Source organism: Excalfactoria chinensis, chromosome 6 (assembly GCF_039878825.1).
Source record: "Excalfactoria chinensis isolate bCotChi1 chromosome 6, bCotChi1.hap2, whole genome shotgun sequence".
In the NCBI taxonomy this organism is placed as follows: domain Eukaryota; kingdom Metazoa; phylum Chordata; class Aves; order Galliformes; family Phasianidae; genus Excalfactoria; species Excalfactoria chinensis.
Window position 1 is genome coordinate 7,469,418 of NC_092830.1, and position 20,020 is coordinate 7,489,437.

General features: G+C 39.6%; 1 protein-coding gene across 5 annotated transcripts in view; it reads right to left on the reverse strand.

Annotated features, from left to right (window-relative positions):
- Positions 1 to 19,375, reverse strand: part of FAM13C (family with sequence similarity 13 member C) — a 40,291-nt gene extending 20,916 nt beyond the window's left edge. For 2 of the 5 annotated variants that reach the window (XM_072339740.1, XM_072339738.1), the window contains exons 1-5: positions 19,170 to 19,375; positions 14,676 to 14,732; positions 12,804 to 12,987; positions 8,275 to 8,396; positions 4,984 to 5,047 (exon numbers count right to left, since the gene is read on the reverse strand). In XM_072339740.1, the coding sequence (XP_072195841.1) occupies positions 4,984 to 5,047; positions 8,275 to 8,396; positions 12,804 to 12,987; positions 14,676 to 14,732; positions 19,170 to 19,231 (489 nt within the window). In that variant the 5' untranslated portion in view covers positions 19,232 to 19,375. Of the gene's footprint in view, positions 1 to 4,983; positions 5,048 to 8,274; positions 8,397 to 12,803; positions 12,988 to 14,675; positions 14,733 to 15,819; positions 16,008 to 19,169 lie in introns of those variants that run through there. The other 3 variants (XM_072339742.1, XM_072339741.1, XM_072339739.1) reach the window with 2 other exon arrangements.
- Between the last annotated feature and the right edge of the window lie 645 nt (positions 19,376 to 20,020).

The following is a 20,020-nucleotide window of genomic DNA, read 5'->3' on the forward strand; positions in this document are numbered from 1 at the left end:
CCCATCCAACCCAGCCTCGAACACCTCCAGGGATGGGGTTTTCACAGCCTCACTAGACACCCTGTTCCTTCACCTGTACACTTTCATTTAAAATCTTTCACCTCACATCTATTCCAAATCTCTCTTCCTTTGGTTTAAAACCATTCCCCCTTGTTCTGATCCCAGCACAGATCTCATTGCAATGACTGTGTATGGCAAGCACCCTTCTAGAGTTTTCAAGGCAGTCTCTAAGTCTTCTGTTCTAAGTCTTCTTCTATGAAGAACATAGATGAATGACTGACAAAAAAATCTAACCTTCATGGACTTTGGCATTTGAATGAAAAATTCCCCAATAAGAAAATACATTCATTTGCATTTCTTATTTTACATTACTTGTTAAACACTTCCAATTTCAACAATTTCAGCAGTGTAATTCACTAGCTAGTTTGCATTCTGTTACTTTCTGTGATATTTTTCTGTGAGTTGTAGAAAGTGGGTGGATGGCAAATTTCCAGCCACTGCCAAATGCTAAAAAAATTCACGTAATAATGATAGAAATATCTTCTTTAATTTCTTGAATGTGCCCTTGACAGAGATTTGATGTAGGGAGAATATGAGTAACTAACTTAGACCATTTTGGTGTTACCAGAGAAATGATGGAACTGGAATATACCATCGATCTCATCTCACTCTTAAAACATAGCTGAGTACTATGATAGTGACAAAGCACAGCATACAGGAAAAGCCACCAAACGTTTGTGTAAACACACACAAAGAGGCAGTTCTAAGCAGAGGCCAGGCAGAAAGCTTCCTGGGGTCACAGGCTTGCAGGCAACAGGAGTGTCCTACTAAATGACCCCCCTGCTGCATTCCCTGCTTCTCTGGGGGCTGCCCAAAGCACCAATGCAGACAGAGCTGCTGGGTGGATTCCACTAGCCTGGGCCCTCTCTCCCTGTATCCAGAGCGATGTGTCCCCACATCTCTACCTGCAGACCATGCAGGGCAGCAGGTCATGTATACACCATCAGGTTTGCAGGTATCAGGCCAACTGCGGGCAGAACTCAGGTAAGAAAGGAGGAAAGTAAAAGTCCTGCACGGCACACACTCAGCAACACACCCAGTCTGAAGATAAACCAGCCCATATGCATACTATTTGCAGACCTCTCATGTTCCAGGACCTGTCTCTGGAGCCCAGCTAGGCCATCTCAACTCCTGACTGTTTTTAAAATGTTATAGACCAGGTTAGAAGCAAATATTGATAGCTACAATATATAAAGAGAGAGGAAGGTGTTAGGTCATGGAAGGTACTATCATAACTTTTGGTAAATTCTCCCATGAAAAACCAGTATCACTGAAGTCATTTAAGTCATAGCATATTAGAGCAGCTAATTAACTCAGTTCAAATCCTTCAGATTTGATGCTTATTCCAATGTTATTCTGGTGCTTAACACTAGTGTCACATAATAATCTGTGATTCTTGCTAATGTAAGTGAAAGGGCATTAATATTTAAAATGGATCCTTTCATTTATTTGGGGAAAATATATATACTGCTGCCTCTTAAGAACAGTACTATGCAAGTATGAAAAAGAAGCATTTAGACTAGCCATCATCATTGTCCTCTTGAAGTAACTGACAACTTGAGCTATACCTATTTCAACAGAAGACATCCTGCATTTTTGCAAGTCAAATATAATGGGAAAATAAAGATCTTTACAGCAAGCCCAAGTGTATGGGAAACTGTCAATCACAGCCTGAAACTCTGATTAACCATCTGAGGCAAGCAACGAGTCAGCTGTGGGAGCACAGGTGAAGGTAATTCACCTCTCCTAGATCCCATTTAAGGGCTGACCACCAAAGTAGCACCTCTTTCTAGAGACTGTTTCTTTGTAGAGTTTTTGTGACAAGCCTTGATATTGGCGAACATCCATCTTGACTCTGAGCCTCAATAGTGGTGAGTCTTTTCTTATATACTCTCTGGCTATCCACTCACTTTGTAATTATGACTATACATTTGTATAACTACATCTATACACTAAGGAAAACACAAGAATGTGCAGTATGGCTTTTCTTTCCTACTTGTAACTCCTGCTACTGCTTTAAGAGTACAATTGTGAAGGTGTCACAGTCCTTCCTGCTGGGGGAAAAAAAAAAGAGTACAGAAAGACTGTAGAAGTTCAATCTGCAGTAAATAAACCATCTTTACAAACAAGTAAGCTTGTAGTCTGAACCCAGCCCTCCCAGCCATATCTCTTTTCAAGAGATTGTTGAAAACCAAGAGTTGGGGCCTTGGGGCAAGGAGTTATGGAGATGACAGATAACTTCTTACATATAAAGATAAATGCCTCACATCTACACTTGCACTGCTCTATCACCCTGGAGAACGTGACACTGAATGAACAAATACTCCCCATCTATCACCAAAATGTTCTGGCAAAGAATGGAAGACCTGTGAAATAGTTTCTGTATTGTTTTTCGGTTGTCTTGATCAGTAACTACCACTCCAGCTGAAGGTCCCTGTATGAGGCTGGGCAGCATCAGAGCCATGTGCAGTGGGTCAGCATGCGCAGGGGCTGTAGCCCAGCAGGAGTCAATGTGCCCAATTGTGCCTCACAGCCCCACAAATCTTCCCCAGGCACCACCATACCTGCTGATCAGTGACCATCCACAGCATAGAGCAGATGGATATGATGGCTGATTGAGAGCTGTTAGAAATACCTCTTGCCCTGAAAATGCTTTTACCATTATCAGCTTCTTTTGATCCCTGGGGTAGGGAAAAGTATAGCATGTTTAGGAACTGAGGAAAGGGAAGGAATCATAGAATCACCAAGGTTGGAAAAGACCTAAAAGATCATGCAGTCCAGCAGGAGAATGTGTTTACCACTCACATGGATCCTGCCCAGGTCTCAGGGAGAAGCAAAGCCTGTGCTTGGTCCCTTCTGTACAAATACAGCTGCCCAACCATGCATGGTATTTCTGAGGGCTGAGGATGGTTACACTCTGCCCCTGGGCCTGCCCCTGCCCCAAGACTGGAAGGCAGTAATTTCTATTATGTCCAGTTTGCTGGTGGATTTACTGGATTTATGGCATCGGCTGGGGCAGAGAAGTAGAACAAACAAAGCTTTCAGTATTTAATGGCCTTTAGAGTGATTCATACAGGAAAAAAAAAGAAAAAGAAAAAAAATGGGTAAATATCAGTCTGTTCAATTTCTTCAGAGTAAGGAAATTAAAAGAAGTGCTAGAACAGTGACATACAAAAGCATCTTCCTTGCCTTTTAATCTGAGGGTTCAGGTTAAAACAAGATAGGCATATTTACGTGAACATAAATAAACCTGTGGTATCTGCTAGGGCAACGCTTGCGTCTTGAGGCAAACGACATTTTCAATTCAAAACTTCCCTCATGGGTAACAAACAAGCAACAAAAAGATAGAACAAGATATGCCCTGTGTCTGTGTAATGTCAGTGGTGACTATTGAGGAGAGACAGTGCTCCTTCTGATCCAAGAAGGGAATTTGCTTTGTAATAATGCCCCTCCATTTAGGTTTGCAGGAGACCTGAGATATACAGTAATATAAGATTTTGCAAAGAAAGGTAACACCGAAGTGTAGCTGTGGCTCATTCCCCCAAATGATTTGCAGTTCATTTTAGTTTTTGAACTAATTATCTCTTTCAATATTTTTATTTACTGGTTTTAGGGTTGTTTTTTTAAGTCTTTTTTATTTACTATAGTATTTACCTTAGAGGAATCCTTTGCAAAAATTTAAAATCTTGTTATTTAAATCTTGTGTGAAGACCAGAGTGGACTCAATGATCTCTATGGGTCCCAACTTGGGATTTTCTGTGACTCTAGCTGTGGAAACTGGTGACAGTTGCAATGGAGCTTCTCAGAAGAAGCAATAACAGTGATTTCTCCCACTGCCTTAACTGGCTAGACCAGGGCTGAGAATTCTCCCTTACGATTGTCACAGAAAGGGCCTTTCTAGTTATTATTGGGATTTTCAATATTGAGCTGCACAACAATGAGATGAATGCACGGGAAATAATTACAACATTTTTTTTAAAATCTGAATTCCTTTAAAAGGACACAGCGTTGTTTTCTCCTAATGTAATTCAGGCACATTACAGAAACAAAGATGGTATTTTATGCTTTGACAGGAATAGGTTTCCTTTTACACCCAATTCTTCCCCAACACGTCTGTCCTCATCTGCTTCTGTAGTCTTCTTGGGCTACACTTTTAAGGATCTTCTGGTCCTTGTTTACATCCTAGCACGTTCACTGCTTTTGCAGAATTAAGATTATATCTGCTGGTATACAGATACCCTGGCTTGTGAAAAATGCTTTATGATGTTTCCCACTTTGAGTAACTGCACAGCTTGCTTTTGGCCTTCTCTATATTGCCTTGACGGTGACAGCCTATCCCAGGCTCATCCACTGTTTGTCTTGGTCACAGAAACAGCTGCTTTGTGCTCTACTCATGCAGTGCTCCTGCCATAATCGCTGTGAAAACAGCTCTTGTTTCAAGCATCACAGGTATTATTTGGCTTTCTCTGCTCCCCCTCTTTACTCCAACCCTCCCCTCCTACTCTCTGACAAAAGCACTTTTCAGATTACATTGTTCTGTTCATGGTTTATTTATGTAGGATGTAGCAACCTTTGAGAACTCCTTATTTTTAAACAAAACATAATTGATTTAAGCTGTAATATGAGGAAAAAATCAAATCTTCTTGCAAGATGCCATTTCACTTAGTCAATATTGAATGTTTCATTCTTTTCTGCTCACAAATAAAATGTAGTGCAGTTCACTTAGTTTAAAAGTCTGACTTTTAAACAATTACAGCAGTCTCACATCACATTTTTATGCCTGTCTTCAAAAGCACGGCCAAAATGATTCATTAAGAAGATAACCTAGGATTCTCACGTGATTTTATTATTCCAAGTACTGAGAAAAAAAACTCATTTGATTCAAAATTGTAACACTATGTTTCCATTTGTGGTCACACTTACCTCACTTAGGTTGCATAGTTGCTCAGTTGCTTCATTTTGTGAAATACATGTGTTTTGATCAATTCTACAAAACAAAACAAGACTTTTCTATCAATAGGTTTCTTGTTTGTGCAACAGATGTTTTAGACTCTTCATTGTATTTGTGCGTAAATTACCAGTTACAAGATATTGAAAAAACAGCATTTCTATGAAACTTACTTCTGCTTTTTATACCTCATGCAAAAATAAAATACCAGTGATTTTACTGTATTCTGCAAAGTGTATATTTAAACTGTGAATGAGAACCTGGAAGCTACATCATTAAAGTGTAAGTTCACTATGTCACACAGAGACCATCAGCAGCACAACCAGTTCTTGGTGTTGTGACAGCTAAAGCCAATAAGAGTTCAAATGTTTAAAACTAAGCACAGTTTGTCTCGCGTGCCTTAAGAACGAGTATTTTCCTATATCAGAACCATAAAGAATAAGCCTTTCCATATTGAAACTTGATGGCATTTTAAGCTCTCAACCTTCAGCTTTCTGCTTAAAATTATTCTTTGCAAATTTCACACAGACCTGTGGGACTCTCAAAAGTAGATGGAAATCCTTTGAGCAAGAGAGATTTCCATGTTTTGTACTAAATGTCACTTAGCAGCCCTCAGTGGCATTCAGAGCTTTGCTTTTCCCTCAGCAGATCACTGCTTCTCCATGTGGAAATAGAAAAGGAGGGTCCTGGACCAGCAAGGGGAAAACCTCTTCCCACTGACTGCTGCTAGCATGAGGACTGTGCCACATCCAGGCAGATGCAGCCATAGCCTGAAAGGTTGGTGCCCATCAACTGTTCTCTAGTTTTTACACAGCAGAGATGATAGTATGAGACAGCAGAAGAGTTTTAAAACACTATGAAGGAGCATGGAGAGATCCAAAGAACTAGCTCAATTGGAAAGAGTGCAATGTTATTTACAGTTTGCTTTAGAAACATGTATAGAACGACCTGCAAGGCTACAAAAAATATACTTAAAGAGTAATACATAACACGGAGCTAGTGCTAGACACAAGCAAAGGAATAAAAGGACACATCAGCTTTGTGCTCTTCCGGTACCTATATGGATGACTCTTTTCAGAGTAATACTTAACTTCCTTAACAAAAGAAGCAGTTCTTACAGGCACTGTAGGATGTTCTGCACAACTCACAGTTATGTCACTCATGCATCTTACACTTCAGAGAGTAAAAACTTCACAGCTCCCCTCCCTCTGTCATTCAGGGTGATGTTCTCACTTACTTTTTTAAGGATGTAGACATGTTGCATTTTTCTATTCTATTTTACTGAAAATACTAGAATGAGATGTTTTCAGTTTTGCATTTGTGGGATTCCGAAGATGCCAGTTGTTTTCTGAGATCTTTGAAACAAATAACCACTTTTGTCTGAAAACGATTTACATTAACAGCCATAGAAGTATGCTGAGCTGGTCCTATTCTCTACAGTTCTGGGGTGTGCCTTTTTTTGTTTCCACTAAGACCAAATGCTCCTCTAGGCAAATGCAGGTTATCTGATTGTTGTCAGGAAACAAGGGGCTTACAGTTTAATAACTGTGGGCCAGATCCTACTCTCATTAAAAGCCTGATCTCACACTCTTTGTCAAGTCTGGCAACTCTGGCTTTGGCAGAATTATCCTGTTCTGCATTTGCACAGATGCAAATATTGAATCCAATAACATGTATATTGGAAGCTTGTGGACATTAAAAACAAAAACACATAAGGTTAATTATCATACCAGAGTTCCTAACAGACTTCAAGGGACAAATGAATTTGCATGAGCAGTGAGCTGTTTGTAAAACAGACCAGAACATGTGAAGTACTGAATTGTGTGCAATACTGATATTGCTTCTAAACTCACATAAAATTCAAATAAAACTATGGAGAGTTAAAAACTAGGAAGAATAGTTAAACATAACCCAAACAAATTTAACTTTTATTTCACAGATTTAAAGGAGGAAGGAGTGTTACATTCTCTAATCTGCATATCTCCATCCTTTGTGGTCCTCCCAGTTCTATCTCTTGGATCAGGACTAGGTTCCTGTAGTTACACTACCGCTGTTCTCTGGAGTCCTATTTGTGCTTTACAATGCCACGTGCACTTGGTTTCTTGGGCCAAATATTGCATTAGTGATGCCACCAGTGATAATTCCTTGAAAGCAAACCACATCCCCTGCTGTGGAATGAATCTTCTTTTCCAGAATAGATTCTGGTCTATAGTGGGCCAATACTCTTTCCCTACTTTCAGTCTTGCCATCAGTTTTACCCTGCCTGCTCTGAGGGTGACCTACCATGTGAACAGCTCAGCAAAGGTAGCCTCCCTACCATGTGAGAGGACTGATTCAGCCTATCAACAGGTTACCCGACAACCAACACATCTCAGCATTAGGGAAACAGAAATATCTTTAATGAGATTTCCAAGAAACAGCAAAAAGCACTAAGAAATTCCAACATTGTCACCACCGTACTATGGGGCTGCAAGTAAATGCATAAGAAATGGCAAATGGGGGCTGAACAGCAGCTGAGCATGTGAAATCCATAAAGCAGTGCCTGAAAAAAAAAAAAGGATGATTGTGAAGAGCACAATCTTGTTTACACAGTCCAAGCTTCTTAATAAGAGCAGAATCTTTTCCTTCAGACACACCTTTACTGGGAAGTTGGATCATCTGGCTGAGCTGAAGCCCCATTTCTAGCCTTCTGCATAGCTATGGAGGCTTGGGAATGGAATTTAGACTACTGGTATCTGCCAGGTGTGAGTTACTTCATGTTCTGCTGAGTTGCCTGCAGTCTAAAGTTGGCTAACACCTGAACCAAATGGCTCCCCTTGATGGGGATACCTTTACAGCACTGAAACAAGAGGAATGAAAACTATATATAAATGTACGCCCATACCAAAATCAGGTTCACGTTTTCATTTCTCAGTGAGAAAACAGCTCTAAGAAAGTGGTGCAAGTCACCACTGGGGAAAAACAGGAAAAGAAAAAGAAAAAAAAAGAGAGTTGAGGTATTTTTGAAACTTGGCATAGAGGAATAGAAATTTCTGAAGCAAGGATGTTCATGCTGCTTGTAAAACAGGGGATTTAAAGGTGGATGAAATTTGCATTCTTATCTTCATCCCTTTCATTTTCTCCAAACAGTTCTTGGCATATAAATACAGAATATAACTCCCAACGGGAGACAGGAGTCTGAATATCTTATACAGCAGGCAGCAAATGAATTAGCCTTTCCTACAGTTAATTAGAAGTGAAATTCATTCTCTTATCCCAAAGCTTACCTTGGCTGAAATCTCACTACTGCTTCCTGGCATCTAAAATCCACGTTCCATGCACAGTCATTAGCTGAAGATCCTGCCTTCCCTTGCTGCTCTGAGAGGCCTGGCAATGAACTCTCCATCTCCTGAAAGAAACAGTAGAAATATTCTATGTCTGGTCAGTACTGATCAAATGTAGCTGAATATTTTGCTTTAAGGAAGAAAGAGATCCATGAAACTGGATTCTGGTTTGCAGATCATTGTTATTTTTTTGCTAATAATCTGGAAACAATTGGAAAACACAGAAAGGTTTTAAATAAAGCTTCATCTTCATTCTCAGAAAAGCACTTCTTGTAGCCCAAGCAGGCAAGAAGCCACCATAAGCCATTCACTGTGTATTGGTTGGATAACAGATGTCAGAATATGGGCTAAGAGGTGCTACGCACAGAGGTCAGTATTTTTTTTGTTTGAATATACATTTGCATTTCGGTTGAAATTATTTACTCTTAGTGAAAGTCTGAGAGGGGAAAAAAAAGTCACATCAGCCACCTTGCCACACAGAGAATGAAAAACTCCAACAAACTGAGGCCAGAAGTAGGAATTAGAATGCCAAATACTGACTATGTGGGTTTGACAAGTTATTCAGCATGTCTTAATTCCCTTACCTATAAAACAGGTTATAATATCTCCCTTACATTGCCAACAGGTAAGTTAATGAAGTTGTTTGAAAATTAAATTAGATTTGTCTTTTTTCTTTCTTCTTTATTAGTTTTTATCAGTCGGTATTTTATTCTAAACATTTCCAAACTGAAATACACAGTGCTTCGCAAAAGAGAAGCATTTACTTCCTCTGGATAAACAATGTTTCTGGTTTTGCTTCATTTTCAAAGCTTAGTTGTAAGCTTGAAGGTCTGAATATGGTCATGCTGGGGTCATGCTATGTCTACAAAAACAGTCATTGCTTTATTGTTATTTCTGTAGACTGTTCCATCTTTACAGGTTATGAATGAAGCTTGCTTAGAGAGACACCACTTAAACAAAAGTAAATTATGCTTTTTAAAAGCCATAAACTTTATTAAAAGTTTTCTAATTTAAGGAAGTTGCCTAAGTGTTCTCCTCTCAGGGGAACTACTCAGTAACCGCCTCTCAAGATTAAAGGTGAAGGACTAAAGGAATTCATAAAAAGGTCTGGTAAAAAATTAATTTGAAGAACAATTATTGGCCTTTTACTTCCTCCGTGTGGTGATATTTTAACTATACAATTTATTTTAGCCGAAGTCCTCTTATAAATTACCAGGATACTTATTGAATTAGAAAATATTAATTTCTCCTACTTGACCTATGAGATCTATAAATACAACATTGAAATCTGTTTCCAGAAAGAGGCACCTGTCACCATCACACTGTAAGGTACTTGAGAGGCAGCAGTTATGTGCTACCTCTGAGATACACTCTGTGAGTGTTATGGGTTTTGTCCCTACTACATTTACAGAAGCATAAATATTCATGCTTAGATGTGCTTAGATTCAAAATTTGACCACAACAGCTCTTCATACCAGTAAAAATAGGACTTTGGGTACTATGGAAGCTTATCTTAATGCTACCATCTTTTTAATGTTAGGCTGTTTAAGTTAATCTGTCAAAGAAATTCAGTCCAGTTAAGGTGTAAAACCAAAACTTCATTCAAGTGGTACATTTACTTCAGCAAAGTACATTCCATGTACTCATACACCGAGAGCACCCTCAGTCAGTTTGCAGATCACATCAAGTTGACAGGAAGTGTCGATCTGCCTGGGGGTAGAATGGCCTTAGAGAGGGATCTGGACAGGCCAGATAGCTGGGCTGAAGCCAGCAGGGTTCATCAAGAGCAAATGCCAGGTTCTGCAGCATGGCCACAGCAACCCCAGGCAATGCTACAGGCTTGGGGCAGATTGACTGGAAGAATGTAGAGGAAATGGACCTGGGGGTATTGGTCAGTGCTTGGCTGAACAGCCACCAGCCAGCAGTTTGCCCAGGTGGTCAAGGAGGCCAAGAGCATCAAGGCTTGTCTCAGAAATAGTGCAGCCAGCAGGAATGGGGAAGTGATTTTCCCCCTGTACTCAGCTCTGGTGAGGCCACACCTTGAGTACTGTGTTCAGTAATGGGCCCCTCTCTGCACTCAGAAAGGTTACAGATCCCCCCACACCCAGCTCTAGACTCCAAAGAAATAACTGCATATAGCATCCAGGGAACAGCTTTTCTTTAATGTTTCTGTATCAGTTGATATTTGGTCAGCTGAAGTCATTTGGTACTGAACTTTTATTAGATTTTTGTCCTGGTGATCATCACTGCAAATTCAATAAGCTCTTATTCATCAAGATCTAGGCTACGTGACCACAGTATTACAGTTCTGTCATAAACACACAGGCACAAACATCACACTTCAGCACACCGTGAGCCTTGTGAAGCCCTGAATCCCCATGCTGGCCATCTTCCTCTATTTGAGCACAGACACCTGTTCCTACTTGCTCAGTGTCATTTCTACAATGGAAATTATCTGGATTCTGTCCAGTAGAAATGCATACAAACTTGTTTCCCATTCAAACAGATTTAAATCCTTTCCATACATGTAGCAAACCTATTTACCAAAAGTTTCTTCTGGTTTTAAAGAGTATTTTCTAGCTTGTAGCAGCACAGTCTTGAGTAGAAAACACTCTCATCAGGGCAACATCTTAAAAGAGAAACTGTCACTTCAATATTGTCACATTCTGCTTTTGATGTCGCAGAACACTTCTGCTAGGGAAGTGAGGAGTCCATTGAAAAAGCACTCAGTTTCAATAGACCAGAAAAATGAGGATGAACAGTTTAGTCACCATTTTCAGTGCATCATACTTTTCTTTTACAACACATTTTGTAACATTATTGTTTGTCATCTTGATATCAGCAGCTTTTATGTACATTATTTATCTCACTGAAAGGCTTGGTGGCAAGGCATTTCACAGAAGGAAAGTGTATACAGTTGCACAGTGTTTCAAAGCATCTGCTCCACTTTTCCAGGTAACAACAATATGCACATAAACAAGAGCTGAAATCACTTTGAGCTTCAAAATGGAGAGAGGCAGATGTGACTAACTAAAATTAAGGGCTGCTAACACATCTGCAATAGGGTTTTAAAGGTCACAACACAACAAGGATCTCAGTGAGAAACTCTACACAGAAACAAACACATTCCAGAGCACTTCTGCAAGTAGAGGCCTGTTTTTCACAGGCTAAAATGTTAGACATTTTGTGTTTCTAAATTCAAGCCCTAGAAAATTATTTGCCTGACACTGTGTTTTATTCCTGAAACTGCAAGTCTGAGTTGCAGTGGTATTTTATGACTGCCTAAATATATGAGCAAGAAGTTTCCTATAAAAGAAAACTTTTGACATCTTTGGGACACAAAATACCATGGAGCAGCAAATCTGTGCTGTGAGAGCTCTCACTGAGTGAGAGATGCAGGCATGACATACTTAGGAAGGGGAAAGACAGGAGGCTCAGAGGTATCTGAAAGAGGAAGAAATGATCTATGAATCAGATCTTGCCCTTTCTTATGTCTTCCTTGTAACTCTTTGACTCACTTTGCCCTTCAAAGGGAAAGATTTTCAGCCATATATCTGTCACTAAGCACACAAAAAAAATGCAGAAGTTGGTTCAGAGCACTTCATAAAATTCTCTACAAATTGCCACCTGCAAGCAAGACAAGACAAGAAACAGCCAAATACACCAAATATAAAAGAAGATATGAACTACAGACATCTCACAGGCCTTGTCTCTGCTAAAGGCTGCCAGTATACCAAAGTTAACATCAGTGGTCTTGTCATGAGAGTATCTTTAGCTGAAGAGTTAAACCTGGAGAAGAGCTCTATTCTTTACACTGCACATAAGACACAATCTGGTAAGCACCAGGAGGGAACAGAGGCGCTACCAAGAAATGCTGGGGGTCGGTAAATCTAAGTCTATGCAGCAACGTACCTGAACCATCAGCTGCAGAGGATTCTTCATTTATAGCCTATTTATTTATTTATTTATTTATTTATTTATTTATTTATTTATTTATATTTTTATTTTTAATGGCTTTTAGAAAAGTTACATTTCTCCTCCCCTCCGCTCATGCCAAAGAAACCCATGAGCAGAGCAGTGGTACTGGACTCCGCAGTCTTCTGGAATTAATGTATCATTTAAGGATGAGAAAAACAGAAGGTGAGGCATATCAAACCTTCCCATAGGTGGACAAAATACTCATGTAAAAGATCCTCTCTAATCAAGTAGTCACAGGTAATCTGAAAAGATTTGTACTTCTGGAGATATGCTCTCTACTCACATCTGACAACATCTGCAACCTCTCTGCAGTTCCCTGCCTCCAAGAAATTGCCTGTTATTACAGGAGTGCCCCAGAACTCCAGGTCACTTACAACTGGAGTAGATTAGTGTAGAATCATAATCACGTCATGGATTTCAGTTTTTAGTTTGCATTTCAAAAAGTGGCTCAGACATTGTGTCATAAACTTGCCATTAGTAAATTCAGTCTTTACCTGACTTTCCTCATGGCTTTTTCCATTTTCAAACTTTGAGACAGGCTTAGGCTTTCGTAGCTTTAAGTTACCCATGTCAGGCTTCAAAGCCTGCTCCTTGTGTTGCTGAGCGTCTTGCAATGGCAGCCACCTTTCTTCTAAGATAGCTGTGTTGTCTGGATAATTTTCTTTGTTATCATCATCTCTGAAAGAGAATTAAAATGAAATCCATCAGACAGGACTTCAGACACCTGTCAAAACATTATGAAGAACAGCAACAAGAACTTAGCTACTTGGTGTTTCAATTTTATGAGGCTGTTATCTACAAACCAAGTGCTGCATATGTTAGTGAAATGATTATAATAAGCTACTGTTTATTGAAAATTCACAAGCTAGACTATTGTTCATATTATTACCTATTCAGTTAGGGGTTTCATTTGAATAAGACTAGTTTTGGAGGCACTCACTGCCCTCAGTGCTACATTTCTCACTCCCCAAATAAAACCTGAAAATTGTTCATGCAGCAGACCCCTCCCTGTCCAATGCTTCACACTAATTCATAATCCCACAAAAATGATGTTACACAGAGTACTGTCTCCCTACAGTCACCCTTCCCTTCTGACACTTTCTTTCTTGTATGTTGAGGACTTTTGTAGAGAGCAAGGGAGGCTGGCACACAAAATAGGGTTTCAGCAACAGGAGAGATGTTTGGGTAGAAGGAATAAACCAAACATGCTACCAGTTTGCAGTGAGGTCCCCCTTTGTAACAGCACATCTGCTGGTTTAAATAGACATTGTTCATGGATACTGAGTTTTGCTTACTCTACAGGGTGGAAACCTGCCCTAAAGAAGACCTTGCTGGCCTTATCTGTACCCAGCCAATCAAATCTTTGGCGGATCAAAGGTATTCCATGAGGAGCAACCCTGAACAGGGATGCAAGACTGCTTGTGCAGCTGGCAGGATGAGCAGATGGGCACTACTGCTTTGAAGTCCCTGTCTGCTGCTTAGTTTGTTGGTGGAATCTAGATGTTAGCTTCAGCTGGTCAAATAAGGATTAACCAAGAGATGAACTCATCCCTGGAGTGAAACTACCATGACCAAGAGACTCTAGGGGGTACTGAATTAAAATGCCCAGAGATTATTTTTTTTAGAAATACTATCTTGCTAACACAACGTTTTAACCTAAGGATTCTGAGCTGCCAAACTCTCTTTCCATCTGTGACCCAAAAGCCTCCAGATGGATGCTTGCAGGGTGTTTACAGACTTAAAACCATTGCTGCCCACGCCTTCTGCAAGTGTCCTCGAAGGCAGTTGTTACAGGATAAGTTGCTTTACATCGTATGGGCATTTCAACAATGTGAAGTGTTGCTAATTTTAAGGTTTCATCTGATTTAAAGAATCTTCCTGAAAGGTTACATTGCATCCTCTAGCAATTAACTAACAGGCATAGCCATGAGAGACTCATATGTCAAGAATACTTCAGTTAAATTAGTGTGAAAGATCTTTTTTTTTTCCCTGCAAGAACTCTTCAATGTGTGTATCCTTGCACAGTTACACAGCTCCACTTATTACTGCTTTGTATCAGGTGCTATACAGAAGAATTGGATGCAATAGTATCAGAGCTGCACCTGAATGTAACTATTGTGATTTTAAGTTAAAAAACATAAAACATAATATATTTATATAAAAACATCTAATTCTTATACTGTTTATACATAAACATCTAGAACAAAAATGCACTTCCCACAAGTAGTAATAGCTATAGCAGATAATACCTTAGAGATTATGCATTTTCTTGATAAAAAAAGGTTTCTTTCTAATGATTTAAAAGATGCATTCTGGCAGTTTTACTTGTTGCCAGTGTAATTCAGACAAAATTTGCAGCAGAATACCTGGGGCTGGAACTGGTTTCTTGAGCTCCACAAACAGAATCTGAATCCTCATCACACCTTGGAAATGTATATTTTATAATGACATTGGCCTTGTTCTGCCAGTCCAAGTCTATTTGAGCCACCTCAATTTTGGCAGCTCGATCAACCTGATGGTTATTTTGATGTTCTTCAGTAGCCTTACTCTTAGGCACGTGAGCATCTACATGGCGCACCTTTACAACAATGTTTCTTATTTGGGCAGCAATGTTTTTCCACAGTTCAGCAGCCCAAATAGGTTTACCTCTTTGTCGTTGCCAGTTGTTTTGTTCCCACTGCTGCAACCACCCCCATAAGACATTTTCCACCATCCATGAGTCAGTATAAAGTATAAAATAATTGCTGATAAATAATTTCTGCTACTGCAGAAATTAACTTTCAATAATCATGACCATGCAGCTCAAACAAAGCATAAACACATTTCATTTTATCACACCTTGGCTGGTTTCTTTTAATGCCGCAGCTTCTCCACTGATCTAAATCTCTAAGTCTAAATCTCAGAGGAAGAAAAGGATTTGAAATGTTAAGCGTACACAGTTTGGCATACATTTTTCAGCCACCTGAAAGTAATGATAACAAAGAATTCAGAAGTTACTGGGAAAATTACAAGACAGTCTGAGTTCTATTTTCTTAAAATATACTTCATGTAACCAAATAATAACTAGAAACAATTTCTGCCAGACTCACAATAAAACATTAACAACAGTAGAGCGGTCATTCCTCGTGCTCTGAGCAGCAGGGAAAGGAATACCCAGATAAACTACAAAATGATCATTAATCTTGAAAAGTGAACCATCAGAACTGTTCAAAATGCATGAAGAATCATAATCAATTCCATCCCATTAGGTAAAAAAAGCACAATTGCCCTCAGACTGCATAATCAAATGGAGAATTTCTGGATAAATATGCAAGATACCAGTGATGAACAGTACACTGGGCACTAACTTGAGGGAATTAAACAACTGCAAAGCCAAAACCCATTTTTTTCTTCAAATAAATGTGCATGTATTCATTTGCACAAACTCCCAACAAATAAATACATACCCTTCCCAGGTATAATTTCTGGGGAAAAGTTGGGGCCCTCTCCTCACCCTCTGTTCATACTCACAAGGCACAGACACTAAGTAGGCCTGGATCACTGGAGGTCAGCTGGCAGAAGAATCTCTTCATTATGGGAGAAGCAGCCTGGACTTATTAAATTTTTAGAAGAGCTGCCCAGCTTAGGACAGAGCACATTAAGTGATAATTTCATAGCACCGCATTGCAATTTGATGGCAAGGTTTTTAACATATTCCTCTTCCCTGCCAGTCTTCTGCCAGTCTTTCTCAAAAGCCTGACTGCTGCAGAAATTATTTAAAGGGACACTCAAGTGTTCACACTTCCTGAATAAATCAGCATTTGGATGAAAGCATTTGCTGCACACAACTGGAAAATATATCTACAGTTGCTTGTTCCACCTTATCACACAACATTCCCGCAGTGGGTGCAGTTGTGCTCTTCCCTCTGAAAGGATGGTGGGCAACTGAATACAGCCAAGTCTGTGTGTGCGTATTTGTGTGAGTACTCCTAAAATTGGACAAGTAAGCCAAGGGATCACCTGCTCTCAGCTGGCTGTACTAAAGGTGAGCTGGAGAATCAGAAAGCCTAAGTAAGCATCTAGTACCTGATTACAATCGTAAATGAAGACAAGGTACAAATACTCCAACTGAACATGGCAAAATGTATTTGACTTACTAGATACAAGTAGATAGAAAGGATTAGCACAAATGAATCAGAGAAGACAGTGGCCATCATGCGTTGAAAAAGACTGTGAGGAAGTTCAGCAGCACCAAGTCTGAAAGGGTGAATAGTTTTCCCTCAGCAAGGATAAATACTAATTGAGAAAACTCACTCACATAAGACACTGCTTAAGGCCTAGACCATAGTAGGACTTATTAAAAGATGAATTCATGATATAGAGAAATAGCCACCATGAAATCACAGAGTGTTTTCACCTTGGTTTCTCTAAGAAATGCAGCTTATGTGCTCTTGACACCAATTTGTGCATGTGAGCACACAAATGTTCATGCTCCTCTCCTCCCATTTCTAACCCTCACTGTGCAACTTCAGCTGTATTTAACAGCTAGGGCGATATGCAAGAGTTTGATGCATTTTTTTAAAAGCTTGTGGCCATGTGGACTGGATGGAGTTGTCACCAACAGAACTGCAGCAGCATCTTACTCAACCCTGAAACATCAAAGTATACACCAGAACAGCTTCAAGACATAAATCCACAGGGGTTGAAGCTTACAACGGGCAGGAGTTTGGCTGCTGACATCAAGGATGGGATCCCAATCCACGTAGACTTTGCTCTGACTCTCTAGCAATGCCTCTGTATTCCTAAGGTGGTTTAGTGGGAACACCTTTTTAATTTTTTTCCATGTTCACCTTTCAATAGCAACCATTTCACTACAGCTGAAAAACCGCTTCCTTTTGCAGACTTGACCTTTAAGATGTTCACGTGAACAACTCCACCAGGCTGCATGCACGGCTTCCTGGGAACACAGCAGCCCCAGGCACTTGCCTTATCTGGAGATATGTTCCTGAAAGTATTGTTTCACTGGTTTTACATCATTCAGAGAAGTCAAATGGGGATGACTACCGTTGCATGGCAAACTCTCTGTTCTGCTAAATAGAAGAAACCTATTTTCAGATATGGTCACAGCACGAACAATGAGTGCTGAAATCTGCAGTAATTGTGTGTCCTCACAAACAGGCTTTGGGGGCAGGCTTTAAACAGGATCTAGGGAAATCAACACTGGAAACCAAGTTGGACAATGCTTTTTGAATGATGTTGTCTGTCTGCTTTGTTTTCTAAAAGCAAGTTTCTACTTCCATGTTTGGTAAGATAAGATTATGAATTAAAGGCCCTGGAACAATACCAGCAACAGCTTAAATGAAGAGATTCAGCCTTCAGACGACAGCCCAGCTCTGCCACGCTGCTGCCGCTCTGTTCCACACAGCACTGTCTGCACCCATCTCCCCTCCCTTTCCCCAGGGATGCCACTCAGCCTTTCTTCCCTTGTCTTAATGATCACACAAAGATGCAATGAGCAAAACCATCACATCCATGTCCCAGAAAACCTCAAGGGTGAGGCAGGCAGCACCAGGCCATGACAGAGGAATCTCTGTGTGAAACACAGATGGATGCCAGGGGGCAGAGCAAAGGAAGGGAGATAAAGAAGGAAATATATATATATATACACTACCTGAAATCTGGGTATTCTTTTATGAAGTTTACATACCACAAATCTTAAATAATACTTAACACTTAAATAATAGGGACACATAGAAACAATTCAGAATGATTTGATGATTTATTATCTCCTATTATCTTTCCATATTCACCACAATCACACAGAAAGAACAAGTAACTTAAAATATCAAAAAAAGCAAGGCAAAGAATGTAGGAGGGAAAATTTATTTAAACCCCCTCAAGAAATGTTGCTTACCTTTTCCTTTAGTGATTTTGACAACACTGAGTGATAGCACAGACTAATTTACAGCTTGGCCTGCTTTCAGAATGCATCCCCATAACACTTAAGCAAACAGATCACAGTCCAGCCAGGGTTTTTTAAATTATGAGCATTTTAACATTGTAAAACTCATCTAATGTACAAACAAATCTATAAATCACTTCCTTCCTAAGATACTGCTTGGTGCATTAGTGCCAAAGAGTCTTCCCTAAAAGGTTTTGAAACAATCAAAAGCATGCAAAATAACACACAGAATATCTAAATCGAAGTGTTTTAAGCTGGAAAAAAAAAAAAAAAGATCATTTCATTTGTAATCCTCCCTAAGGGCATTGCCTTTGTAACTTTCCAATGTCCTCACCCTCTTCTGTTGTCTCTTTATGGCAACAACAAAATCAATGCATATGTCCTTATGATCACGATAAAGATGAAAACCTTCTTAGTGAGATTATGGAAATAATTGCAAGGGAACAATGTGTTTGGTGCCTGCTCTGTCTAAATAATGCTTCTGTGTTTGTTGTCTTTTTTTTATTTTTATTTTTTTCCCTAAAAAATATTTTTAAAGAATTGTTTTTCCTACTAACACATGCAGGAAATGCAGGGCATGCGTTCTGACATGCTTGTCTTTGTTGAGATCATCAGTACCAGAAACGAGCAATACATTCACTGGAGATTTATCCTACACTGAAATCATGCACTTAAACATTTGTGATGTATGTCAAATTTATATCTTCCCAGAAAAGTACTTTATTGCCAAATGGTCTCACAAAATGTAAAGGCGGCTGTTTTATGCAATTCTTTTCAGAGTCTCAATAACATACTTAGATTAAGATTAACCTGAATCAAAATACATGACAGAAAGCTGGGGACCTCTCACACAGTACTTGCAATTATTTACTACCACTCTTATTTAAAAATAAGGCACATCTTTAAAGTGTTGACTTACTCTGCTAAAGCTGTGGTGTTGAAGGAATTATCCTGAATGCTGAAACAGAAACAAGAAAACATCAGACAAGTCAGCAAGGCAGGCAGGCTCCCTGTTTCCTTCTCAGTTGTAGAAACACATGCACAAACATGGCATTGCACGGCAAGTCTGTGTGTGTTAGCTCTACATGCGCGACTGTACCTTCAGCTGCTCTGCACATGCTCATAATCAAGGAACCACGGGGATTAGCCCTACAACACTTACAAAGCCCATCCAGCAGTGCTTTGAATAAATATGAGGATGTAGGTAGCCTGTGAGGCTCAGAGAAGGATCATATTCTGTTGCAACAGTAACGCTGCCGCTAATAAAAGCTGTAGGTTTCCAAGCAAGTATTTGTCATTCTGCTCTTTAAACAATTGCAATTGGCTAATCAAACACAATGTTATTTTTATTTACTTAAATAGGATTGTTAAAATATCCTGAGGTCTTTTTCTTCTCATTTGGAAGTCTTTTATACACTCAGCTCATAGTCAGATCCCAAGGGAAGCAACGAAAAAATAATCCGGGAGAAAGAGCAGTTCAAGTAGCAAAAGGTTATTGAGCAAACAGCAAGGAATAGATGAAACCATTCCTAAGAAAGGAATAGGCTGCTGCCCTTCAGCAGCAAAATTTTTCAGACTTGATGTAATACGTTCAGGGTCAGCTCAGGATACAGCAAATGGCTGGATTTGAGGCAGAGGTGGAATTCCCCCTTAAGCAACACCTCTCAAATCCAGTTGGAACATTCTGAAATTTTAGCAGCAGAAAACAAACAAAATCTATTCTCACTGAGACATATTAGGGCAGGGAGGAGGAAGAGAAGGCAATACAGA